The 27962-nt window shown below is 39.5% G+C and overlaps 1 protein-coding gene across 3 annotated transcripts; it reads left to right on the forward strand.

Annotated features, from left to right (window-relative positions):
- Nucleotides 1–937: 937 nt before the first annotated feature.
- LOC146371587 (3',5'-cyclic-AMP phosphodiesterase 7B-like) lies at nucleotides 938–27962 on the forward strand. Of its 3 annotated transcripts, XM_084952991.1 has the most exons (14): nucleotides 938–1244; nucleotides 4393–4453; nucleotides 11191–11574; nucleotides 15175–15264; nucleotides 18243–18406; nucleotides 18504–18567; nucleotides 18782–18877; nucleotides 20041–20141; nucleotides 21842–21973; nucleotides 22072–22163; nucleotides 22596–22734; nucleotides 22867–22969; nucleotides 23411–23491; nucleotides 24535–27962. In XM_084952991.1, exons 3-14 carry the CDS (start codon nucleotides 11259–11261, stop codon nucleotides 24744–24746), a joined length of 1590 nt encoding a protein of 529 aa, XP_084809117.1. In that variant the 5' UTR covers nucleotides 938–1244; nucleotides 4393–4453; nucleotides 11191–11258; the 3' UTR covers nucleotides 24747–27962. The 3 variants fall into 3 exon arrangements, with proteins under 3 accessions (XP_084809117.1, XP_084809118.1, XP_084809116.1); XM_084952992.1 differs by lacking the exon at nucleotides 11191–11574 and having other exon boundaries at nucleotides 939–1244; XM_084952990.1 differs by lacking the exons at nucleotides 938–1244; nucleotides 4393–4453 and adding an exon at nucleotides 10641–11087.

Below are 27962 nucleotides of genomic sequence, written 5' to 3' on the forward strand. Positions count from 1 at the left end.
ATCTCCTATTATCTGGAACTTGGTCTTCAATTTGAAGATGGTACTTGGGCTCACTCCAAGTAATGCTGCAACTTGTGTTCACAGAACACCAGCTTGAAGTTGTCCTATGGCATGAGACCTATCCAGATCAGTCAAATATGGCATGCTTGGAGAAGACAACAAGTGACCGCTATAGCAGGTTCCATGCTCACAGGTACTGCTAGTCAGGCAGCTGAAGCTCAAAAAGAAACTCAAAACAAGACTCAATGGCAGAATAAGCTGTTTGGCAATGGCAGAGAAAATGTTGGCAAATTTTTAATGGGTGCAACTCACATACTCAACTCTGCTGCTCAACCCTACAATTTTTGCACCACTTAAGGGGAAATAAACAAGTTTTACAGTCTTATGAGATTTATTGCAAAGAAGTATTATTTCAACAAACTTTTAGTGCAGTTTATTTCGTTTCTGTATATTTCTATTCCACTAGATGTCAGCATTCAGCATGCTGAAATATACTTTGACTGATGTGTTTAAACGTGGCCTGAATGGCAACAACCAGATTGTTTGTTCTCTAAGATTACCAACATGTGCGAACTACTCGGGGACGTTTGTTTTATAGAGTTAAGACAGAAATGACATCCATTTACTTATAAAAGTGAAATAATGTGGTAGTTGTAGTGTAGTAATTATTAAATCTCTGTTAGTATAAAATATATATACTCTTATTTCTTCCAGTAAACAACTAAAGGTTGGGCTGCATTGCTTTATTGTGTTGTGCAGTATCCTGTAGTAGTACTCACCCTTATTTTAGAATATTCCAAATTAAAAACACTGTTTATTTGATAACGACCAATCGTAATTAGAGCAGGTACTGTATCCTAGTCCTGATTGGATCTTTCCCAACAAGACCCGCCCCGCCCCTCCCCTCCTTTCCCTCTGCGGCTCACCAAGCACATACACACACAGCAGCAGCACGCGGGCAGGGGCGGAGAGGGAAAACAGCAACTTGGGTTTCACCTTTTAAAAAGCCCACAGTGTCCTTACCACGCGAGTATGATGAGGGGCAACCGCGAGAGGAGGATGAAATAGTTGTTTTAAAACAGTTGTCAGCTCGGACTCTGTCAGTCACCTTTCGTCCTGCTGTACGCGATTAACTCCTGAGCTCCCCCGTGACATGAAAACAGTCCGCACGCGCCTGATTCCGTAGCGTTCACTTGTCATCTGCGAGCTGCCACGATGGTTAAATGTCCTGTTTAATGGTCGAGGTACGTAGACTGTGATTTTTTTTCCAGCTGTGTCGGCTGCGTGCCTCTAAACAGACAGACTTGTTTTGTAATAGGCCTTAACGACAGAAAGCCGTTACACCGTAACGACCTGTGAACAGTCTTTGGCGCTTAAATGAGAGTTTGTAGTGAGCGAATACTGTTTATGGTGCATGCTGTGGCGTTGCATTAATACCGGATGAGCGTGCTAGTATTCTCATATGGGCTAAATGTTTGCACGACATGTAGCAAGCAAATAATGACCTTGTGTTTTTTTTGTGGTAAAGACTTATTGGTGCAGGCTTGTTCTTGTACGCCGTGTTTGCTGCAGTGTTCGGCCTTGTGTATTATTGCCATGTGTCACGTCAGTGTACTGACAGATTTACAGCAGTCAACCTGCAGCCTGGACACTGCAGACCACACACAAGCAGGGGAAAGATGTGAAGTGGACTTGTTTTTGGCTGGGTTTGCGTGTGGTGTTTGCTGACATGCCACAGCGTATATGTTAAGTATTAGATGTTCAGTTATAAATGTCTAAGCAGATACTTGAATTGAATATGCATAAATGATTTACATAAGGTATGGGTAAAGAGGTGTATGAAAATTATTAACCTTAATCTTATTAACCTCATAAATAAATAACTCTAACCCTAACTAAAGGGTCTGTAGCCTATTAGAGAGGGTGGTTTTACAATAAAAGTTTGTAACCCACCTCATGGTTTTCCATGAAGTGTGGAGCTTACTCAGTTGTGGGGAAGATGTTTTAGCTGTCCCCACTTCTTGACTGTGTGGCATTGTAGTGCTACCAGCAAGTGTCTGGTAGATGATATTATTGAGTAACTGGTGATTTTTTGGGTTAGTTTCTGTTAAATTGTCATTGTTAAAATTAATTCCCTGATTTGATGTTTACTATTCTCTGCCCTCTGATATTTTGAATAGGTGCTGATTATGCATTATTATGCATCATTGTGCACACTGCTTATTTCTTTTATTCCATACATCACTTAGTACAAGTGATGCCTGCACAGACCCTGCCCATGAAAACTTTTGAAGAAACTGATCCATAACATTAACATTTAATATGTGTTTTCTTTGATCATGTTCCACTTCAGGGTTTAATGAAATTTGTCAGATGTATATATGAAAAGTTTTAAATAATTTAAAACTATTTGTTGTCCAAACATCTGTATCCATGACTGTCACTGACCTGTTGGTACCCGAGTGGACATTTAGCTACAGATGCAACCATTCATATGTTGTACCACATCCATTTTGTATTGGCTAAATATTCAAACATAGTGTAACGAAAATTTTAAACACTTCAAATTGCCATTTGTTTCACTAGCACAAAACGGATGGGGGGTAAATATCAACAAAAACAAAACATTGACTCCCCGCTATGTACAGGAGAGTGAAAAGCTGTGTTAGTCATAAGCATTTGACAGAGAGAGAGACTTAAACTAGAAAGCTGGCCAGATGAAATGAGTAATGATGTGAGCATAGAGATCATGGAAAAAAATGACAAGACGTGTCCTGTAAACATGCCATAACCACGTGGGCTGAATGAGCGAACAGTCACTGCCTCTGGTTTGCCTCCTTCCACCCATTTCCTGCTTGACGGTAAACAATGTGCGCTAAATCAGATGTAAATCCTCCTACTCAAGGTACATGTTTATGACTGTCTTCCTCCAAAGGAGTAACAAAGAAAGAACATGTTTAATAATGGATAACAGATGATTTGTCAGGTCAGCTAGGGTACCTGCTTTCAGTCATATATATCTATATCTATATATATATGTGTGTGTGTGTATGTAGTTTGTTCCCACATTGTACCCAGTCCCCTCTCACCCGTTTCCAAAATGCACATAGATGTCAAGCCATTATAACTATTATAGCCATTACTGGCTATTATAAATAGATGACCTCAATTGGGAAATGTACCGAGCTGTGTCTGACTGATCTACAGCACAGGACTCTGGGTTTTAATTATACTCAAGAGCTGATATCAGATCAGGGTACACAGGCAGATGTGGCACTGCTAGCAGGCTTTATCAATTTTGACTCATAAGACAGTCATGGTATTTTAATCTTTTGACATTCATATTACTTTGAAGGGACTCTTCGACATTTTGTAGTACAAAACAAAATTTAAAAAAAAAAAAAACTTCCAGTGGGACAGTAGCATCTGAGCTGAGAGTCTTAAACGGAGGCCTAAGTTTAATTGGACGGTGAGAATATATTTTCTGAATATATAATTGAAAACAATTACACAAACTCAGGGATTGTGACATTTTTGTAAAAATATTTCTTAACTGTAAACTTAATGTTAACTTGCCATTATACCAATAACAATAGTAACAGTGTAATAGTATCAGGTATTGGAGGGTGAGAGTTGAGAAGAACAGTACTGTGAATCTTATCTGCTCCATCTTTCACTATTAAAGAAACAAACAAACAAACAAAAAAACATGTGATTTAAATTAGAGACAAGTACACCTTTGATAGAAAATGACTAAAAAAGATGACTAAAGACCCCTGGCCGTGAGGGCCAACCATGTGGAAGCATGTGATTAATGCGCAAATCATTGCCAGTGTATGCCAGTATGCTGCCTGACCCACTTTTTAGCGTTGTTGGCCAAAACACAGACATGTCTCTACTGGAAGCACAGATGCTAGTGTCACTGATTGCCCCTACCCTCTCTTATTCACTGTGATGAATAATAATCTTTAAATAAATACCCTTCTTCCTTCCCCAAATTACTTTTTCAGTTTGACAAAGCACCCAACACAGGAAGTGTCCTGATGTGATGAAAATAGACCAAAATCTCTTGAAATATTTGCTATTTGCTATGGTTGGATAGATAGATCATCTTTAGTTCGTTTTTAGTTTAAATTCAATTTCAATTTATAACTGTTCATTTAGAATTTCTCTTACTTTTAAGTGAGGGCTTGTGGGAAAAGAGTGCAGGGGTGGCACACCAGTGTGAAAACCGTCTGTGGCTTCACACGTAGGGTCACTGCGGCTTTTAGCACGGTTTCCTTTTTCACTAAACACAGTTCATTGATAGCAGTGTGCATATTTTTGGCCTTTGTAATATTAATGTCAGCCTTTCCTTCCCTTTCCCCTTTTCCCTATTCCTCTCTGTCACAGAGGTGTGGAGCTGTAGCCTTCAAAAGTTGGGAGCAGAATGCCATACAGGTTCGCATGCTGGGTAAGAATGATCATTGACCCGATTCCATCAATGTGCTACGTATGCTGTAAATACAGCATATGTAGTCAGCTGTAGTCTGGTAGAAGATAGTGTTTTCAGATATTTGGTAATAGTGTTTCAGGCTTTTACTGACCTTTGGCCGAGAATAATCTCTATGTCAAACAGGGATGCATATTTCCGCTATCTCTGTAAACTGTCTACATTGTTCAGCTCTGTGGGTTTCAATACACAATGTGTTTTTAATCTGGAAAAGTCCTACATATGCAGGACTTAGCCTGCTCAGGCCATGTTTTTAAAGGCTTTGTCTTGAGAGGAGATATAGCTGTTAATCATAACTACAGTCTTAGACCTTGGGGATGAGACGATGAAGTGTAGCCACAACAGTGTGTCTAAAAATACAAATGCTGATGTCGTTTAACCCCTTACACCATGAATGTCATTGTAGCTGTTATAAAAACACAACCAGTACTATTTCTTGAAAGCTACTATATGAGACACTTTCACTGTTAAGACTCACTGTGTTATTTAACGTTTTTAAAATACATCTATCCTTATATCTATCGATTTATCTATCTAAATGATAGGTAATGGGTACAGGCTAGTTTAATGACTGCAGGCTATAACTAGGCAGAAGACAGACACTGTGATGACAGTACTCTTTGGGAAACTGAAACTCAAAATTAGGAAGGGGTTCCCATTAAAGAAAATAAGACACCTGAAAGAGGTCAGTGAGTCAGCCGAGCTGATTTTTGTTCACAGCTCTGACTTTGACCCTCTTTAGTTTCACATGGTTTGTGCGGGAAATCCTTGACAATGCTTGAGTTTTACGGAGAAATGCTTGAAAACATTTGAAATTGGAATTGCACTGATATCTTTATAGGTCACTGTTTGTTTCAGTAGTTTGCCTGAGATGAATAAAATCATTTAGAGAAGATTTTATCTTTGTCTTTCTCAGAAAATGTAGGAGACGTTTGTCGATTATTGCATGCTGCTCTGAGCGTGTGACTGTAGTGTGATCAGCTATTCTTTTTTTTTAAGTCTGTGGGTGGGACATGACAACATGTGGGGGACACTGCAGCTTCAATGAGTGCAGGCTTGAAAAGAAATCATATTAAATTAAAGAAAGACCCAGTCTTCAAGTCTCCTTCAAAAATCTAAAGGACAGAGAGTCAGTGGTTTCCAGCCATATAAAGTGATCTTTATTAGAAAACCTACAAAACGTACACTGTTCACATCTTTTTTTATTTTTTATATGTGCACATGTTGTGTATGAGCTGTGTCTATCTGATAGATAATGACTGGTTAAACCACGGCACTGTTTACCCCCTGTTAACATGTCGTGCAGAGATCTGGAAATGCATTACAATGATGCAGACTAAAGCCATATGTAGAGAGTGAGCAACTGGTTAAAATTCACTGTACAGATTACAAATGATTTCAAATGTTAAAATTTGAGTTGAATGAAATCTTAAGTATGTGTTATTAATGTTGATATAGCATTCTGCCTTAAAGGAACACCTCAGACTTGAACAGAGAGTTATCAGACACAGATATGTTTTTATTTGCTGGTGGTTTTAAGTAAAAGAGGCATTTCTACTGTTCTCCTTAGGCTACAGAGATTTAGTGTTCCAATCAACCAAGCTAAAAAGAGTAACCCAAGGCACAGATTTTCTTATCTGGTACAAGGTAACCTTTAATTAAAAATTAATTCAAGCTTAATTAAATATTAATTCAATAGTACAATGTTTATGGCAGCAAGACAGACATTTATGCCAGATGTAATGTAAATGTATCATTTTCCACAAGGATGGAATGCACATAAGGTCACTGTGACCTTGACCTTTGAATACTCAGATATAATCAGGTTATGATAAAGTCCAGGTAATCACATTTCATATTTGCCAAAATTGCAGAATTTTCCTTAAGGCCGTTGTATGAATGAATGATGTGAACATATAGACAGTCCAAGGGTTCAATCCTCTGAAAATGGCTGTCACTAGTCTAAGCATAATAATATTCCATGTTTAAGGGAAAATTTGTTTCTGGTGTGAATATAGTAAGATTCTTGGTGCAAGCACAGAGAAATAGTACAAATACAGCCAACAAGAAAATACATTTTACACAAAATACCAAATGCTGATCTAAGCTACAATGAAACAACTATATTCTCAGCACATAGCAATGATACATTTTCAATGAATTACTCTGTTCTGCATTTACTCTCACTGCCTGCTTCACACAGTTTCTCACAGTAGTGTATCTTTTATCTTAATGCTCTTTGTCTCGTGATTTCTTAGAACGAACTCCCTGCAAGTGATACGTGGCGTTCAAGGCTATGTTCCTGTCATGTGTGTGTGAGGGTGAGTGTGTGTGTTGAAACTTTTGTCTGCATGTGACCGTTTCTCAAGGAAACAATTCCACTGGAAAAACCAAAACTGTTAGTACTGCATCCTCCAAATGAAGTGCATGTAAAGAGGAGCACATGCTATATCTAACTGGCTTACATTCACTGAAATTTATTCAGATTAATAGATTTCAGCAGCCACAGAAATACATATGTTTTCAGTAATGTAGCAGGTGATAACGAGTAACAGATACTTCCATGTGAAAGTTCATTTTTCCTGCAGAAACAGAGCTTCTAACATCTTAGGGAGCTAGTCACACTAAAATACTAACAACAATATCTACATCAATTTTAGCTGTCATTATGATCTAGTTTTCTGCTTTTATCACATTTTTATCTCACTGTTATGGTTCTGAAAAGCTGGATGGATAAACTCAGCGTTATCAGAGACAACTGATAACCAGCAACCTTGTGATCTCATTTATCAAGGATGCCCAGTGTTGGGCTTCAATGCTGAGGAGCTTCATCAGCCTTGGTTCCTTATGGGAACCAGACTACATTTCAGTGGGTTTGAGAACTGAATATTCTGTTATTTAGTAAAAGAAAGTCGTGACAGGCAGAATTTATAGGCTGCATTTGTGAGTCATCAGTGAATTTCATGTAATAAGTCTTTCCAAAGGCAATGACAACAGTGTTTCTGCAGTTTTGCCATTGCCAGCTTTTTAGGTCCAGCACAAGCAATTTGCAGTGGAAATCCAGGTCTTTAATGGTTGAAAAGACATAAAACAGAGAGGTTTGAACTTGTCTTGAGGTACAAGTCTCTGCTACAATTGGGCCAATAAAATCAATTAGGCTAGAGAAGGGACACAGTTGCATGATGCATAATGGTTGTATGAGATAAAAGAATGAATTAGGCTTAAGGTAGAATTGATAGAACAGAGGATTGCAGATAGTTAGCTTTAGTTTAGGGACATTAGCTAGCGGATTTAAAAATTTCTTCATTTTAATTTTGAAAACTGACCATTTTCTTTTAACATTTCTAAAACATGAAAATCTTCTAAGAATTTAAAGTTGTTTTTTTTTTTTTTTTTTTCAAATCTTCTTCTGCCACTCTCAAAAATCCTTGCTGTGTTTTGGCCCAGGGCTGGTTAGTCACCTATACTGAAGAATTCAGAGCCAATAAATCACAGCAAATCCACCCAAGTGTTCCTGTGCCAGTGAGGCCTTAATGAATGGTGACTCACAGCATGCACCTCGTTTTACCCCCGAGCAGAAGAAGTTTATAATTTTATTCTGTTGAATCCTGCTCCTGTGGCATTGTTACTGAGTCAGTGCACCTGGGAACAGGGCATTAGTAAAAAAAGAGCTTATATGCATAAGAGTTAAATAAACTATGCGCACGTAGGGGTGGGAATCTTAAAATAGCTCCTGATATGCTGATGACGCAGATTGCAAACTCTTTCAGGTGATCGGTCCACTTAGTTGTAATATTCACTGTCAATACAGTGTGCTGATTAGAAAACGCAATATGTAATAGGCTGCAGTGATAGGTGGCTTGCTCTTTGTGGTAACACCATTAGTCAATATTCTGCCAAAGTAATCAGTGACAACTTCCCTCTGTTCTGTGTTTAAATATTTATTAGCACCAAGTCCTGTGCAATACAAATCCCATCCCAACTTCTTAAGTTTTCCCAAAGTAAATAAATAAATAATTTTAAAAAGTTTTTAATGTCAGAGTTGATGATTTAAAGAAAGATCTCCCACTCTGGAGACTGAACCTTGTAAAATGACACAAAAATTACCGCATAGGCTCTGTCAAGATTCAACACAAGATACTAAATTGAGCTAAAGGCAAACACATAATTAATGGTACAGTCCTTTTTGATGTCTGTGTAACTGAAGAAGAGATTTTTTTTTTTGCCATGAAAAGGCAAAGAGCAGGAATTATGTAGTTTTTCATTCCACTGTGGTAAACTGGTGTGTCAGTCCAATCATTTAGTTCTGTAATACCATAAAACCCCAGTCATACAGGTCTGAGGACTTGTCGGTGACCCTGCAGGCAACCCAAAGTTCTTGTGACCTCCAACAACTGCTGAACAAGTGAAATTCAAATTTTAATTTGCTAAATAGTTGGCATCAGGGAATATACATTTTTCACTATTGACCGATGGTTACCATGGGATCACTGACCAGCCTCTAGACCAGTGTGGTTTAATTAGTTATAGGTTAGTTACCATATGCTTAATTTAAAATTATTTGTTTCATAATTGCAGTGGCAATGAGGTATAAGTTAGTGGTTCTGGTAAGAAATTGGTAAAAGAGCCTGTTTAGAGAAGCTGCATGGTTTATTTAGCCTTGAGTATAAATACCATATTGCAAGAGGAATCAGTGGGATATTGTCCTGTACTGACATTTTCCCCCATACCTAAGCACGGTTAAATTAGACAAAGACAAAGAGTTGATTATTTGATCGATTTACTGTTTGTGATAATTAAAGGATACGTGTAGACATTGTGCTGGGGTTCTCTAGATTATCCATCTTATCTGGGGCTGGGATGCGAGGGCAGCAAACCAAGCAGAGATGCCCAGATGCCTGGTAACACTCACTGGATCTACCTCAGGGCCTCTTCCTGGTAGAACATGTCCTCACCTAGAAGACGCCCAGGTGCCATCCTAGTCAGATGTTTTAACCACCTCAACTAGCTCTTAACTGTGGGAAGGAGTAGTGTCTACTCTGCGTCCCTTCCAAATGTCTGAGCTCTGTATCCTATCTGTAAGACAGAGGCCAGCCATCCTTTGGAGAAAGTGCATTTCCACCGTCTCATTCTTTCATTCACTACCCAGAGCTCCTGACCATAGGTAATGGTGAGGGATGTAAATAGACCAGTGAATTGACATCTTTGCCTTTATGCTCAGCTCTCGCTTCATTACAACAGACCAGTACCAGTTGCCCTCTCAATCTCCTGCTCTCCTGTCCCCTCACTTATGAGCAAAAGTTCGAGATACCAAAACTCCCCCACTTGGGGCAACAACCCATCCAATCTGGAGGGTGCATGCCACCCTTTTCCAGCTGAGAATTTGAAGATCCTTGAGTGGTTAAAAAGTTGGTCCAGCGTTCCACGGCCACGACAAACACTGCATGGTTTCTCCTGGATCTGAGGTTTAGCTAACAGATGGACTCCTCTCTGGTACCGTGAGTGACCTCAGTGCCCCCTCGTCCCCCTAATTTTGCTTCCTTTATAGAAGCTATGTCAGTGGGATTGAAGAAATCCTAAAATTATTCCTTCCACATCCTGACTATAGCCTAAGTTGACATCACCTCGCATTTTGTCCGAATTTCTTCAAGACCGATCAAAAGTCATGCTCACCAAAGATCTCCGCTCCTGAGTTTTTGCTTCAACTACTACCAGAGCCACACTTTGCCTGCAAGTACCTACGAGCTGCCTTCAGACACCCACAAGCTAACCAAGCCCAATAGGATTGCTTCTCCAGCCTAATGGCTCACTTCACCACTCATGTCCACCGTCTGGTTGAGTTTACTACCTCTATTTATGTTATTGTAATTTTCAATATCTCTCTTTAATTTTTTTTTAAAGTAATTTGATGCATTGGAAGTTGAATGGACATTATTTAATATTAGTAGTATTTTCTATTGTTTCCATCCAACAATGATGCATATAATTGAAAAAAACTGTAGGCCTGTAGTGAGTTCTTATAGTCTTGTCTGCCTTTAAATGCTAAATTTGTAAAAATAGACTTAATGTTTTGAACTACCGTTATTGTGAAAATGAATTCGGGGGACTGATGCGTCTGTGTATATATCCTAAATTCACCTCAAACAGCTTTGGTCTCACTATTCTCACCATGTGACAGAAGCTGTGAACCGAAGCTCGACGGTGTTTCCCACAATCCTATTGGTCTGTTATTGGGCTAGTAGGCAGAGAGAGACGGTGTGTGAGCAAGCTTAGAGAGGGGGAAGGAGGGGCTTTTAGACTCCACAACAAGGTTGGCGCGAGTGAGATTGAAGAGGGAAGAGAGAATGCGGCAGAAGGAAGGAGCAGACTGTCAGTGGCTCTGGGACAGAGGGATACGCAACGATTCTCTTCTCTTGTTTTTTGGCTTTTCACGGCGCCTCACTTTTTGTTTCTTTTTTGTCACTCCTCACCTCTATGCTCTCATTCTTTCTGTTCGACTGACTTTCCTTTTACTGATACCGTGTCTCCCTGCAGTCTCTGTTACACTGTCCTACATCTAGACAACTCCTTCATCCTCACCCATGGCTACCTGACAGTGAGCTTCTCCTTCTGCCTTCTCTCTTCTTCTGCCCTCTCTCTTCTTCTCCCTCTTTCTTTGTCAACACCACCATATTTTCTCACCCTCTCCTCTGTTTCAGCCTCTGCTTTAGTTTGATCTTTTTTGGTGCACCTGTCATCCATCCTTCCATCCCTGCGTGGTATCAAAATGCCTGTCCTAGAGGGACTCTGGGGCCCAGATCTCAGGATGCGGGACACCGGTCTTGATGTTGGGGTCTGTCCAGAGGAGCCTCCTAATTCTCCAGTTTGGGGTCCCCTCAGGACTCCTCCTGTTACATGTGGTGGCCTCTCCCTGGCCCTGGAGCTACCAGCTCTTATACGGCAACTCAGAGCAGCGTGGAGAGCACGCAAGGGAGGCTCTCAGGGGCCAGAGAGAAATCAAGCAAGTCCTTGGGTGGAATCAGGAAAGGAGCAGGAAGAAGAGATAAAGCTGGACACAGAAAACAGGAGCGCACATGTGGAAGGTAATGCGTCCAAGTTTGAGAGAGACAAATTTCATGAGTCTCAGTTTCACCCATTAGCACTGAAATTAGTTTAAGGTCTTGTTTTTTTGTGGTTTTGCAAATGCATTTCATTTTTTTAATTTAAATATTCAGCTTCTGAGTCCGTGCCATGTTTTCACTGTTAACAAGACAGATTTGACAGATTGTCTCTGACAAGCACTCCTCAGGCCGTATGCTTACATGTGCGTGTGGTCGTACGCCACGCAGGTCGAAATGTGGTTCAGAATAGTTCAGACAGCTGAGCAGAGTAGGCAGTGAAATGAGGGATTTGGGCTGTAAAGCCAGAGGGTCCATTAAATAAAGCTGTGTTACCATCTGCTGAGCTGCAGCTGTCCGTGTGACATCATCAATCAAGCCTATGTCTCTTACTAACGAAGTTCAGCATCAACAGCAATTAAGGACAATGTGTTTTATATTTAACAATCACAGTAATAAAACATTGGAAAGTTGCTTAGCATCAGTTGCATAGCATCATTATCACATAGGATGTGATTCAAAAAACTTACGTTGACTGAGTATTTATTGAATATTTATTTTTGACATTTAGAAGTGTTTTCGGCTCGATCTCGGGCTTCTTCTACGATACCTTCAGTTTGTCTTATCAGTGTTTAGTGAGACTTGACCTTTTAAGGAAAATTAATAGGTTTGAAGTCTGACGGCAACTGGAAAATATTTTTATAATAATCTGATGATTAAAATTGGAACAGTGTGGATTTTTAATAATGAATCGATGATTCGTAATGTGGGGAATTACCTTTGCTGACTCAAGCAAGGGGGAAAGGGAGAAATACTGTTTTCTGTCGGTGACTTTCCCTGTGATGACCTCATACATGCAACGATTTCTTAATGAGGGCGAATGGCTGTCTGCGCACTGTTTGATATCAGCACATACAAATGTGTGGAGACACTGCTGATAAGTTGTCAGTGGTGATTGTGAGTCATTGTGACATTTACTGTAGCAAGGGCTTAAAGAAAGCGTCACAAAGCACAGATGGATAGTTTTTAAAAAACACAATAAACTTTCAATAAACTGTGGTTTTGGATGTCAGTATTAGCAAGACAATGAAGTAGAAGTGCACATACTCATAAAAAAAATAAAAGAATGGTAGCATTACCAGTGGGTTTTTACTGTATCTGCTCAGTATGTTTACTGTATTTATCTGTGTATCCAGATAAAGCAGCAGCTGTTGGTGGAAGAAAACATCATCTCCCCCTTTGTGTTTAAAATGTGTTTTTCCTTTTGTTGTTGTTTTTTTTTTTGGGGGGGGGGGGGATCTGTTAAAATTTCAGAACAGCCCCAAAGTACAGTTTGTGCCACAAACACCCACAGATTCATGGAAGCCAAGTGAATGTATTCCTGTCAGTTCCCCTGTGTCTGCTCGCGTGAGTGGGCGCTATGTGGCAAGTGTGCCATCTTGTTTTTGTATTTGGAATCAGGGATTTAACCTCATTTACAAGCGTGCATGTGCACAACAGCATGGTCTGCGTGACGAGGCGCATGCAACAGCATGGTCTGCGTGACGAGGCGCATGTGCGTCGCCGCTTCTTTAAAACACCTCCCGACTGATTCACGTTTTCATCTGAAATGACCCAGTTTTGCGCATAGTGGAATCAATGACCTATTTTACCACACGGAGTTAAAGGAAGAGAGAGAGAGAAAGAGGGATGGAGAAGAGGAGCAGGTGGTGATGGAAATGATGGCTCATATTGAGAAGGGATGGGGTGTAGTTGTTGAACGGGAACGAAGGATGAGGGCACTAATGGAGAGGAAGGAGGATGTGCAGAAAGATGCCAAAAATTAGGGGAGAAAATGAAAACTTGGAATGATGTGAATGAAAAATACTGCAGCTTGAATAGAGGGAGAGAGAGGTGGGGGTGGAATTGGTGTGATTGTGTTTGTCTGAGTTAGAAGGAGGATGATCTGTGACTGCGGTGTTTTTCCAGAAGATGTATTTCCTCCTTTCCTCGCGCATCAGAACACAGGATTAAGAGCAAAGAGGCCTTCCCCTTATTCTCCTTTTATTGCAAAAACTAGGCCAGTGGGACTCCTCTGCCTTGCTTTAGCAGGCTGAGTCACTTCCCCGCAGCACTTGTTTTTGTTTTTTTTACATGTATAAATCAGGATTTATAACATTTGCACCATATGTTTTTTCCTGCAAAGCACACATACACACACACACACATGCAAACACAACATCTACCTGCAAATTCCAACGCTTTGGCAGCTTAAACTTGCATAGCAAGATCTGGCAACTTGAGGGCGTTACCACAGTGACTCAAACCCCATTAACAGGTAGTTCAGTTGCTTTTAGCATCGCCTAAGCAAGACTCAAAGAGGTGATGTGATTTGGCAACCTTAGGGATATAATACGCTCCAGTTCCCCACAACTGCCGTGTAAATTATTCAGTATACCCATAGCTTATTCAAGTGCAAATTTTATCTGTGTGCATGTTGGCTGTGACTTAGGACCTAGTTCTTTTGTGTCTCCTCTCTGGCCTCAAAGTGTGTGAATTGCAAAGTGCTAAACAGAGGAAGTATTAGGAGTCTCTGTTTAGCTTTTGTGCTCCTTCTCCATCAGATAGATGCTCGAACCACAAGGAAAACCCAGAAGGGGACCTCTCAGGCTATTCAAGACTGTGGATGAGCGTTCACACAGTATGCTGAAACACTCGATTCCTTTCAGGAGAAAATTTGCTGTTTGAAATCCATTGGCATTTATCAATATGTTCCCCAGAAAACATTTGTCAGCTGTGTAAACAGTGGAAATCAAGACATTAGGCTGATAAAACAATCTTTTCAGAGAAGGAGCAAAAACAAGACTCAGGCTCTTCAAAGAAATCTATTTTTTTTACCAGAAAAGAAAAAGGTTCAGGTCTTTCAATTAGTCTTTGGTTGTAAGACAAACCTGACATTTGATTCAGATTAAAACCAATTGAAACCATCAGTTTCAGCTACACACACACACAGACACACACACAAAGTTAAGGCAATAACAATCTGATAAAGGCAAAGTGTTAGTGTAATCCATTACAGCTGCAAGGTGGCATGAAATCCATTTTCCTCTGGCAAACCTGGATGAGATGCACGATGTCCTGGTTCTTCTGTGTCATCAAGGATCCTCTTGTTTCATGGGGGCTAATCTAAGAACATCTGAATCTGAATCCATGAGGCTGATTATCTTGACTATCTACTTTAAGTACAACACTGTTCCCAAAACCCTTCTGGCTGTTCTGTTTTTTGTTCTTTGTAAAGTTTTATTTTGCTGTTTTCACTGCTTTGAGGCATTGTAAACCCACACAGGTTTTTGTTTGTATCATCTCTGCTAAGCACATTGAGTGTACTTACAATGAAATGTCTTATATAAATAAAATTGCCATTGCCGTCAGCCCCTTGTTTGCTCTCATTCCGTCTCCGCGCTTCCTCTTGAAACGTTGACTTATTATTCATGGGGTATGTGTGCCACTAAAAGCCACCACAAAAATATAATCCCAAATCTTTCTTTCTTTATTCATGTTCCTCGGTTACACCCCCCTCTTTCTTTCTTTCTTCTCTCCATCTAGCTGATGGCAGGCTGAACACTGGTCATGCTGGTGTGCTGCTGGCTGAGAGACGAGGCTCCTACCCGTTGATTGATCTGCGAATTTTAAAAAGTAAGTCTCCTCATTTAAAAAAAAAATACATGTAAAAAACTATTCTCCTTTATACTTCTCTGGAAAATTTAATTTTCTTGGAACAACAATAAACTGTATTTGATTGTTTCTGTATTTCAGTCTAATATTAACACCTACTAAAAGGTACAACAGTGAAATTTAAGTCAAACAGTCAAGATTTAATTGAAGGGCAAACTTTCAGTTTTCATTCAAAGGTTTTAACAAATGTTAATTAATTAAAACATTAATTGTTTGCAGATCACACACAATATAAGGATTGTTTTTAATACTTGGGTGAAAATCAGCCCATGACTGCCTGAAGTGTAGAACCCATGAGCATCATCAGATACTGTGTTTCATCACTTGAGATGCTCTTCCGGGCGTTTACTGCAGCCACCTTCAGTTGCTGCTTGTTTCCGGGTTTTTCTGCCTTCAGGTTTGTATTTAGTAACTAAAAAGCCTCTCTGTTGTGTTGAGATCAGGTGACTGACTTGGCCATTGAAGAGTATCTTATTTTGCTGCCTTGAGAAACTCTTGGGTTGTTTTTGGAGTTTGCTTTGGGTCATGATCTGGTTGCACTGTGAAGCTCTGTCTGATCAGTTATGCAACATTTGGCTTAATCAGAGCAGAGAGTGTAGCCTTGTACACTTCACAATTCATCCTGCTGCTTCTATCATGCAGTCACATCATCAATAAACACCATCCAGCCATACATGCCTATGCCATAACATTACCTCCACCATGTTTGACAGATGATGTGGTATGCTCCGGATCATGAGCTGTTCCTCTCCTTCTCCATACTTTTCTCTTCCCATCATTCTGGTGCAAGGTTTCACCTGTCAGATTCTTTTTTCTTTTCCAGAACTGTAAAAACTCTTTGAGGTAGGGCTGTGCGATATGACCAAAATCTCATATCCCGATATAAGAATTCTATTTTCCCGATAACGTTATAAATCACAAAAATGTTACATTTCCTGTAAATTCTGTGAATCTCAGGCAGCTCGACTTGAGTGAAGTGTTTCCAGCTGCGCGTCCTTCACCCGGAGTCGAGGGTTTTAACCGATGCATGAAACTATACATTTTTTGACATAAATTGTATTCATTACACGGCGTGCTGCGGGTTGCCTGTTCTAACGTTTGAGTCTAAGGTTTATTTTTTAGCACCTGGCGGCTATTTTTTTTACTTCTCATCCGTAAATAATCTGCTCTTTCACGTGATTCAGTTTATTTTGAAAAGTCTCAACAGGATCTTGAGCTTTATTGTGAAAAGTTTATGTGGAACATAAACAAGCGGACACGCGAAGGTGTTACCGTCGTTGTTGCTAACCACAACGCATAAAAACAGGCGCTTGTCCGTCGGTAGTGTGGTTATATTAAATATAAGAGAAAGAGAGAACTTTAAGAAATTAATATAGCCACTACAGTGACCATCAGAACGATGAAAAAATATTGCCGTAAACAGTCTAATCTTGCCTTGTTGTTCTTGAGTGTTTACCAGTGATTTGCACCTTGTTATGAACAATGATACACCTCCTCCAGAGGTGTGTTCATGACTTGGTTAGATGTTGTAAAGTTGTTTTTCTGAACCATGTAAATGATTGTATTGTCATCCACTTTAACTGTCTTCTGTGGTCTTTCAGGTCTTCGAGTGTTACTTAACTGGTATTCCTTCGTTTTAAGAATGTACCAGATTGTAGATTTAGCCACTCCTAAAGTTTTTGCTCCTTCAGTGATAAGTTTGTTTTATCAGCCTAATGTTGGCCTCTCTCACTTACCCTGACATCTCTTTGAATCAACTCCAGATATTGTCTGCATCATTTGGGAACAGGCCTCATCTGTCCATGAAACTGCTTGTCAGTCAATTGTTATGTATTATTGTAGGGTCTACCTTACAATATAAAGCGCCTTGAGGCGACTGTTGTTGTGATTTGGCGCTGTATAAATAAAATTGAATTAAATTAAATTATTTTTGACCCTCTGATAATGGAGAACTGTGTTAAAGAATGGCTATAAGTCATAAACAATTAATGCACAATTTTTTAACCCCCTTATCTTAAAGCAGAAAGTCTGCACTTTAATCACATCTATTTTTTCTTTCTTTGATTTAAAATCCACTGATGTTGATCACAGAGGCCAAACAATCTCATTGTTCAAAACAGTTACCTAACTGTACATCAGTGTGAAGCAGTGTTAGTCATGTCAACCTAAGAAAGTGCTCAAATTTCTTAGTTTTTTTTTTCTTGTTACATAACAATTAAAAAATACTATCCTTGTAAACTACAAAGGCCTTCTAGAAAAGACTGTCTAAAATGGCACAGCTATCTTAATTTTTAAACAGTCTGACATTCCCCCCTCCCTTTTTTTTGCTTTTTACTAAGCTGTTTATTTCAGCTATAAATACATTTAATGATTAACAACACATGGTAAAAACAAACAAACAGTTTTTATGAGTGCTTCTCATTTTAACATATATATATTTCTCTTGTTTACTGGCATCAGGTTGGATGTGATAGGCTACTACTGCCAGATGGTGGCAGCAATGTGCCTGTAAGCAGTTTACTGAGCATGATGAAACAATAACAAGAAGAAGAAAAAACAAAGCAGTAAAACATGTGTGCCACTGTGAAATTAGATGCTACTGTATAAACAGGAGAAACATACAAAGCCAGAGACAACCACAGCTTTCATGAAGGAGGTTCAGTGCAAACTCATATCACAAGTCTACCACAACTATGCACAGTCATTTGAGCAGGGGTGGAAGAGGGGATTTTCAAAGAGTAGGCAAATACCTCCTGGTGAATAAATTATTTTTGAAATTCCCACCCTTTGTAATGATGGGGTTTTACCTAAAATATTTCTCTTCTTGGTTTCTGTGACAGAACAACATACCATTTAAATCCTGTAGGTCACCCATTTGTGTAGAAAATGTGTTTCAGCTATTCACACAACATGCATTTTCTTTCTTTTTGTAATTTAAGCCAGTGCCCAACAGGGGGAGGTAGAGACCATCACCAGGAGAAAGGTGAAGCGTCTCCTGAGCTTCCAGAGATACTGCCACGCCTCTAGGTTGCTGAGGGGCTTAGTTCCTCACACCCCCAGGTCCTTACACTTACTTGATGATGACTACCTGGGACAAGCTGCTGTGAGAAAACACACACACACACATATTCATATGCAGTCAAAGCCATACACATATTCCCAACAGATAAAGTCTGACAATTTTCTTTCTTTCTTTCTAGCACATGCTATCGAAAGTAGGCACATGGAACTTTGACATTTTCCTCTTCGATCGTCTTACAAACGGTGAGATGATTTATTATGAAATTGGTTATTTTCATAAACTTTTTTGACCCCCACCTACAGGATACAATCCACCATCACTCTATGCATGCTTCCAGCACAAACACTGTAAAAAGTTATTCCATATGAAATGTAAAACGTGATTTTTTTTTTACTTGGTGGACTTACTGATCTGAGCTATATGAATTCTTTTGAATATCAATGTTGTGTGCTTTAGGTAACAGCCTGGTGACGCTGATGTGCCATCTCTTCAATGTCTACGATCTCATTCACCACTTTGAGCTGGACATGGTCAAACTTAACAGGTTTCTTGGTAAGCTGCAATAAAGTGTTAATAGTTTTTTTAAGCTTCCGACTTTAGGATTTCAACACTTTCTCAGCTTTAAAACACTGCTGTCCTTACACATAATTATTTCTCCTGCCTCCATAGAAACATTACTTACTATGAAGTGCGCCTGCACTGTTATTTTGGCGGGACTGAAAGCTGAGAAGGAAAACTCACAATTGCTTTTTACTCAACCAGTAAATCATTACAAAAGAGACTCTGTGCACTAACAACAAATCTGGGCAAAAGGGATAGTCCGCACATTCCTGTAGTAAGTGAATATTAACCCAGTAACCATAGCAAGCTAAATGGTACCTCATAGATACTGCAGAGTAACAATGAGCTACGTGTTGTTATGGCAACAGAGCACACAGTCAACATTGTTTTGTAATTTCACACAGCAGAGGAAAGAAACACAATCTATGGGTTCAAGTATAAATGAATTTTTGCACGATGGAAATGACATTAAATGCCCCACCAAAATACTATCTGTCTATCTATCTATCTATCACCTGCCAGCTTCCTAGTACTGTGCAAGTCAGTGTGATGTCTGATTGTGCTGGGTGTAATGTAAAGATAATGCAGGAAGTAGTGTGGTAAAATCACAACAAACAAGAATTTATTATTTCCTGTAGTGAGATTATGTCTTAACCTGATCATCTCCAATGCCAGCTGACCCGATTCAGACATCGTCTGGACTTTGTGTGCGTAAACTGATCGCAGTAAAGACATTTCAAGTCATCAGAATTTTATAAAACTAATTAGCCATTTATAGGACTTGTTAAGGAGTAAACACATCACCCGCTGTGTTCACTCCTTCTGAATTAAACTCTGGTTCTTTTTCTATCGCGGTGCAGTTTGCTTGTGCAGGTGTGAATTTGGTTATCACACCATGGTGTGACTATGATCCAAGCTATGAGGATTCAGCTCCCACATACCAAGAGACCATTAATAATTGACATATGAAACTATCTAGCACATATATTTGTATCGCAGGCCGGACGTGACACCCTTGGACCAGGGTAAACAAACTGTTGGTGTGAAAACACCCTTAAAATCAAATGGAGATTGAAACAGTCAAAACAGTAGTGCAGGTCAGTGGTGTGAAAGTCGTGTTTCACAGGGTTTGGCCTTGTGTTTTTCTTTGCTAGGCATGGTGCAGGAGGACTACCACTCCCAAAATCCCTATCACAATGCTGTTCATGCTGGTGATGTTACTCAAGCCATGTACTGCTACCTAAAGGAGCCCAAGGTAATGAATAATACTGTATTCACACACACACGCGCTCTGCCTCTCTCTGTCTGTCATACTCACACTGTAAGACCTCACCAGGCTAAGCTTCTCCTTGACATATTCTATTAGCTTTGTTCCCTCTGGGATAATTCGCGCTCACTTAGACTCAACGACACATCAATCCATAGCTCTGAGAACTCTCCAAAGCCCTCTGACCAGATTAAGCTTCTCTGCATCTTTCCCTTTTTTCAGTAATTGCTTTTGTGTCCTCTTTTGCTCTGTGAAGTGCTTTGTGATGCTTCTATTTCGTTAAAAGCCCTGAATGAAATTCAGTCAGCACATGCACCAGTGTGTCATAGACAACAAACATCCCTTTATAAGAACAGGCCTGGAGGTCAATATTCTATGATTACATGCTATGGCACACATCTAGGCTTTAACTGCAAGTACTTTAAATGGCATGATACACAATTTATTTTCTCCAGCAGGTAATATTTGTAGGCTGGTGCTATGAAAGTTAGAGGTTCTTTATACCACATTCAGATCTACTGAATGAGTAAAGCACAAGAATCACAGATCAAAACACTCACATTATGTAGACACACACGCACACACACATATTTTATCTACAGTCTGAGAAGCTGTTTTTAAAAGTGCTACAGTCATCAGCCCACATAAAATATTTAAAAAACAAACATATTACGGTGTGCCCCCACAATGCCAACAAGTGCATTTCCTTTCTTGCCTTCTCTTTTGAATGATTCTAGTTGAGTGAATTTATAAAATACATATTTTAGCCTGGTTTTCTGAAAATTGGTGTCAACGTCTGACTAGGGTTGTCACAATATTAGAATTTTCAACTCTGTACCAATACCTATGAAAATACTTGATACCATTTTTAGTACCAAAAGGACGATTTTGACCCAATCCTGCAAAAAACAGAAGTAATGGAGGAGAAGTCGTGGGTCAAAAAAGTTAACTTTAATTTGGCAACTGAATTTTTTCCTAATTCTAGTTCAATGTAACAGAAGTATTTAAGATTAACATTAGAGGTTTTATTAATTTTACAAATATTTTAAAAATTTCATAACAGTTCTTAAAGGTAAAATATATTTTAGAACCTACTAATAAACAGGGTACATCAACACATTAACTAACACATCTTAATAATCAAAATATTGTAGAATAAGAGTATTATTGAAAGGTTACAAATGAACTTTGGATCCATTCATACAAGCATTGTTTTTTCTACACCGAAGTGCTTTCCATCCAACATTCAAACTTCAAAGAAGGTATCAGACAGCAACTTGGGGTTCAGTATCTACCTCAGTGATACTTTGGCATGCAGACTGGAGCAGCCAGAGATCAAACTACCGAGCTTCCAATTAGTGGATGATCTGCCCTACCTCCTAAACTACAGCTGGTGTAGCCAGTAGCTAGTTAAACACGCAGATACTGTTTGTTTTTGTTTTTTTATGCCACTGCATGAATGTTTAAAATCTCATACACAACCTCTTTTGTAAGTACCAACTGTAAAAACAGACCCAAGAAGTGGCAGTAATAAGAAAGTTTTCTTTCTTTGCACTTGTCAGACTTAGTATTATTCTCCAAAGAACACGTGTCTTTTCACAATCAAGCAAAGAAGCTTTCTTTAAAATTTCTTTAAAATGAGTCCAAGTCTTCCTCCTGTGTAAAGAACAAACATTGCTGTGTTGTAGCTGGCAAAGCATCTGAGTCCTCTGGACATATTCCTGGGTCTGATGGCAGCAGCTGCCCATGACGTGGACCATCCTGGAGTCAACCAGCCCTTCCTCATCAAGACCAGACACCACTTGGCATCCCTCTACCAGGTACACACCGGTTTGCAGATGGATGTCAGCGTGTGGATGAAGGGCCTTGTGTCTCAGCCTGTTTGAAACACAGTTTGGTTTTTATTTGTCCTGTCTAGAACACATCTGTGCTGGAGAGTCACCACTGGAGATCTACTGTGGGCATGCTGCGAGAGTCGGGACTGCTGTCCCACCTGCCTGCTGACATGTCGTAAGAACACACAAACACGAATACAGCATAGCAGGCTGATTTGGATATTTGAAAGTGTTACTGTAAAATTTCATTTGTTTAAATGGACAATAGGCAGGCTTAAGCTTTAACTTGCACAATATAATGGCTCTAAAATGTAAATCCATCTGTGTTTGGACTGAGAGCCTCACGTCCACTATGTAAGTCTTTTGGAGGGTAGTATTCTAGTACTACTTTATACAATTAAAGCATTTTTGCTACTCTTGTTTCTTTGCACCATGAGTCTTTGAGCCTTCACAAGAAGGTCAGAGGTCAATCTCGGTATGTGAGCGCCAACCAAGGCGCTCTCGATGTAGGAAGTTATTGTAAAACCAGTTGTTGCTCGGTTACAGGTGGAGTTGAAAGTTTATGTTTTGCTGTTTCGTCTTGGTGACGCTTCCCTCTTTTCTGCAGGCGGGACATTGAACAGCGGCTGGGCTCTCTCATCCTGGCTACAGACATAAACAGACAAAATGAGTTCCTAATGACCTTCAGAGAACATCTGGACAACCAGGACCTGGATCTTCAGCTGGCTTCACACAGACACTTTATACTGCAGGTATAGTGCACCGTCTCCATTTCTCACAGCAATTCTTCCTGTGACTTCAGCTTCATTATAAGCTGAATTTGAATGAAAACCTTGTCTACATTTACTGTATATGTGCATTTCTTTCAATCTGCAAACCTGCAGATTGCGCTCAAGTGTGCAGATATCTGTAATCCATGTCGGGTTTGGGAGCTGAGCAGGCAGTGGAGCGAGCGGGTGTGTGAGGAATTCTACAGACAGGGTGAGAGGATGTCTTATCTCAATTTATGTCAAGGTTTTCTCAAATGATCAGTGACATGATCAGTTCATACTAATATTCAGTGTTAAAACCAAATTTGCATTTCTTCAAAATACCATTTCATTGTTTAATAACAGCAATAGTCTTTCTGTCTTGCAAAGCAATTAAAAAATTCAAGCAAAACTCAATATTGATGTAAAAAAGAAAAAGAAATAGGACATCTCTAAATGTGTGATAAATTAAATATGTGTTGTTTTATCATAAATGTATTCAATTTAGCCACCACAGCCTACTAGTTATGCAGGGATGTCATTTTTGCAAATAAAGACATCACTGTGTTTGAAATCTATACACAGTATTCTGTTTTTTAACAGAGATTAACATCTGTATCTCTCTTCATTATGTCTTATATCTGTTTTCTGAGTTCTGGCATTTAACCTGCAGGTGACCTGGAGAAGAAGTTTGACCTAGAGATCAGTCCTCTCTGCAACCAACAGTCTGACTCTGTCCCAGCCATTCAGATAGGTGAGTACTAGAGTGCACTCACAGACACACAACTGCACTTCATAGGGGCTCTCTATGTACAATAAAAAGAAAGCACAACCCCTTTAATTCTAAGGTTTTATATATCAGGAGTTAATACAGTTTATCTGATCAACTACAAAACATCAAATATTTCACTGTGTCATTAATTGTTAAAGAAAAACTAAGCCAAAAAGGAAGAAGCGGTTTGTAAAGGGCTAAGTATATCTTTACTGCTTCCAGAGAAAACTGCTAACAAACCCAAGAGCTACATCTCAGACTCTATAGGCCTCAGTTAGCATGTGAGATGTTAAAGTTCATGACAGTTCAGTCAGAAAAAGACTAAACAAGTTTGGCTTGTTTGGAAGGGTTGCCAGGAGAAAATGAAACACAGCACACTCATATCAGCAAGGCGGTGGAGGGGTGATGATTTGGGCTTGTTTTTCCAGCCAAAGGACTCGGGCACCTTGGAGTCACTGAATCAACGATGAGCTCCTCTGTATACCAATTCTATAGTCAGCTAAAGGTGGGCTAAAACTGAATCGTGCAACTTTTCAGTGATCCCAAGCTCAGCAGCAAATCTACAACAGAATGGCTGAAAAAGAAACAAATTAAGATGTTACCCAGTAAAAGTCCAGACCTGTGGCAGGACCTTAATAAATGAATGGCGACAAACCTTAATAGCCAGAAGCACTATTGTAAAGAAGAGTGAGCCAAAATTCCCCCACGGCGATGTGACAGACTGATAAAGTCACACAGAAAAAAAATTATTGTTGCTGAAGATGGTTCTATAAGATACTGAATCACCCTGCGTTTGCATTTTGGCTTAGCTTTGTTAAATCAATAATGACGGTGTAATATGTCATGTTTTTTTTTCGTCTCAGGTTGTATTTACCTACATTTAAGACCTGGTGATGGCTAGATTTTTCTTTTATTGTGTACTAATACGGAAATACTTAGAATCAAAAGGGAGCGCGCTTTCTTTTCGCCCTGTTCGCGAATGCTGTACTGTGTGTACCTAACAGAAGATGTCTGTGTGTTTTAAGGTTTTATTTCCTACATTGTGGAGCCCTTGTTTGAGGAGTGGCACCGCTTCACTGAGCCCAGCCTGCTCAGCCAAACGATGCTAGATCACCTGCACAAGAACAAAGCTAACTGGAGCAGCTTACGATGTGCTCACACACCTTCAGACGTGCAAGGCCGCTCCCAAGCTGAGGAGCCTGAAGGAGAAGTTGGAGAGGGAGCAGACATCCCTTAATCTCCCTCCTGTTTCACGGGGTGTTTCATCTTCCTTTATAAATGGAGGAAAGGAGTGTTTTCAACTCCCCTGTTGTGTCCTCCAGGGTGTTTGCTCCCACAGCCTTTTGTCCACGGCTCTGAAAGCGGGAGCACTGGATTGGCTTGGATACGTGAGAAATGGGTCCCTCTGCAGGAGCAAAGGATTGTAGTGCTGCAGGAATGATGAAAATGGAGGGAGATTTTCACAGTTACGCAGTCAGGATGGATGATCTTAGTAAATTAATGCAAATTTTGACAAAGTCATGCCTTGCTTAATAACCTGTTGATAATATGTGCTTCAAATTAACTGAGGAAAGTGGGAACAGAATGAAAAGTCTGGCAGAAGAGGATGAGTGAAGACAAATGTTAGTGTGTGATTGTGCAATGCTACTGGGAGAGTTTTTTAAAAAGCCAAAATTATATACAAATCAGCTGGACGGTGGTGGAATCATGATGTAAAATAGATGAAAAAATAGGTGGAATATATAAATCTATCAAATATACTATGCTTTTTAAACATTTAGACAGTATATATTAAGCTCTTTACTTTTTCCTCTTTTTGTACTGCTTGCACTCCTGTTGGATGCTTTTTCAATCAAGTGTCTCACTTGTCTACTTTTCACTGAAGTGCGTTTTTAACTAAAGGCACTAAGTTGGTATGTCAAGGTACTGTAAACTGTAACATGTATTCTGTTTTAACCTGTAAGAGTGACCCAGATAATAAATACCCTTTCTGACTTATACGCACACACACACACACACACACACACACACACACACACACACACACACACAAAAGTGTCATCAGCCACTAGATGCTGAACACTGACTGTCAGGTGGATGCTTGTTTTTTTGGGACTCGAGCTCGCTCGCCGAACGCAAACGAGAGCCATTTTTAACAAAAAACAACGAGTTTGTCTTCATGCAATGTTACGCTGTGTAAATACTGTGATATACAACCTCAGCACTTCACATGCCAAAATCTCAGCAATGTGTTCATCTACTTACAGGGTACGGTCACTCTTTGTAACAACTTTATAGGTGCATTTATTTCTAACCTCACTTTATAAGCTCATATACAACAAAGCCTTAACAGCAACTTGGTCTGTCTGTGAAGCATATTGTGTAAGGAGTTTTGTTTTTTGGAGAAGCTTTTTTACAGTGTATGCCTGTTTTTCTTCAGCCATACCAGCATATACTGAAACACACGCACAGTGCTGTAGCAGCTTGTTTCCTGATTGATCTTTCACCCGCTATCAGGGTCAGATTAGGTCGTACAACGGATAAACAAGGCCAAGGTGCCCATATACCGTTATGACACATCATCTCACTGCTTTGTTACCTCTCTCAGACTTTTGTACTTGGTACAGTATCCTGTCTTAGTGTATGCCATGAAGAGACTTGGGCCAATTAGTAACTGCAAATACCTCTTAATTCATATTTATTCTGCAGTGTTACAGAGAAGTATATGCCATACTTACTAAAAATCTATATGGTTTAAATGGTGTTTATAATATGTATTATGTCAATGGTGAGAGTCATCCATAGAAATTAAAATGTGTGTAAATACTGGTTGGTCCAATTACCAAACACACTGCTGTTAAACAGTCTATTTTTTAGCACTCTGCTCTGGTTCTATACAGTTCGGGTTGTCACATGTATGCAGTGTTTACGGATGCCCAGGTTTTCCTGAGCTACAAAGGAGCTTTACGATTCCACCGACCCAGCCGACACGCAGTATATTCTGTACACAATGGTTCTACAGCATAATTAAAGCTCCAGTAATGACATGTTCACAGAAAGTGTAAGATTAATGACATTTCTATGATGTCTTTTTTTTTTCTAAAGCTGCGCTAGCTGTGTTTTAATGTGCAATAAAGTTAAAAGTCACTGGCCGAGTTGTATGAAAAAGGCCGTATTCATATCTGTAGCTCTGGTTATTAATGGGTAAATTATTAACGTGTCTTCACTGTAGCACTCTGTTGGCTTTGCTCAGACTCACACTGTTGTTTGGCGTGCGCTCCTATGTCACTGTTATCACCTGTGAAAAGGTTTCATTACTGCATTGGTGCACACTGGCCTGTTTGATTGCATGTAGTGACAGCAGAGAAGGTTTACCGACTAATTCAGCCTCGTTTTCATTTGTGAGTTCAGCTCCCTTTGCCGAGAGCAAACTTGTTTTGTTTTTTACCATTAATACCGAGTGAAAAAACATATAAATATGCTACCTGAACAGTATTGAATTCTGAAGTCACACGTTACTGCCATACTGTAGACCCAGTCCAGACAGAAGGCCTCAGACTGCCTTGTATTCAAATACCTCTCAGAATTAGCACTGATACAGGGTAATTGAGCCATACTGACTTTACTTACTATTATATGTACTGTATGTCTATATGCCAGAGTAATTATAGTATCGACATTACCATAAATATATCTCACGAAAAAGAAGTCTGTGAATTTATATTTTGATTCTCTAAAATAACAGTCGCACCCAGCTGTTTTTTATACCTTATATATAGCATATACTCGTAGAACAACATGTTACAGAATCCTCTGATTTACGTCCTCTGAGGGTATTCTGCAATCAGCAATAACCGATTAACTGTTTGCAAATAACAAAGAAATTTAATGCCGCAACAAATTTTAATCTCACCAATAATCAAATGTCCTTCATTGCGTATAGTGCAGTAACTTAATGATTTCTAGAGAAAGTGAACGCAGTGCTTAAGACTTCAATATATAAGCTCCATTTTCAGTTCTTCTAGTACTCTTCATATTTTAGCTTAAAGTTCCCGGTCAGTTTCTGACTGTGAAATCTGGATCTTTTCCTATTGCATGCTCTTCATCTGCAAAAGGAGTCTTCTCAGTTTTAATTGTTCATATTTCTGTGTGCTACCTTATGGACTATTATTATTACTACAGTGCATAATTATTAGCACAGCAGCTGATTTAAACAGAATATTTTTTGAATGAAACCTTTCACATAAAGCTCTCGATATCCTGTATCACTAATAGAGGGAACTGGAAATTAAAGAGCTGTTTGCACTATGTCTGTCATGCAGTCTAAACAAGAAAAGAGTTGGAAGGGTGGGGTGTCTGACGGGTCCTCTGACTGCTCGACTGTACATTTGTGTTCTGACAACCACCCTCTGAGCACTGTGAACAATATAATAAAAGATTTTCAATAACCATA

This window comes from Perissodus microlepis, chromosome 15, assembly GCF_051167445.1.
Source record: "Perissodus microlepis isolate ML-2025 ecotype Zambia chromosome 15, ASM5116744v1, whole genome shotgun sequence".
Classification (NCBI taxonomy): Eukaryota; Metazoa; Chordata; class Actinopteri; order Cichliformes; family Cichlidae; genus Perissodus; species Perissodus microlepis.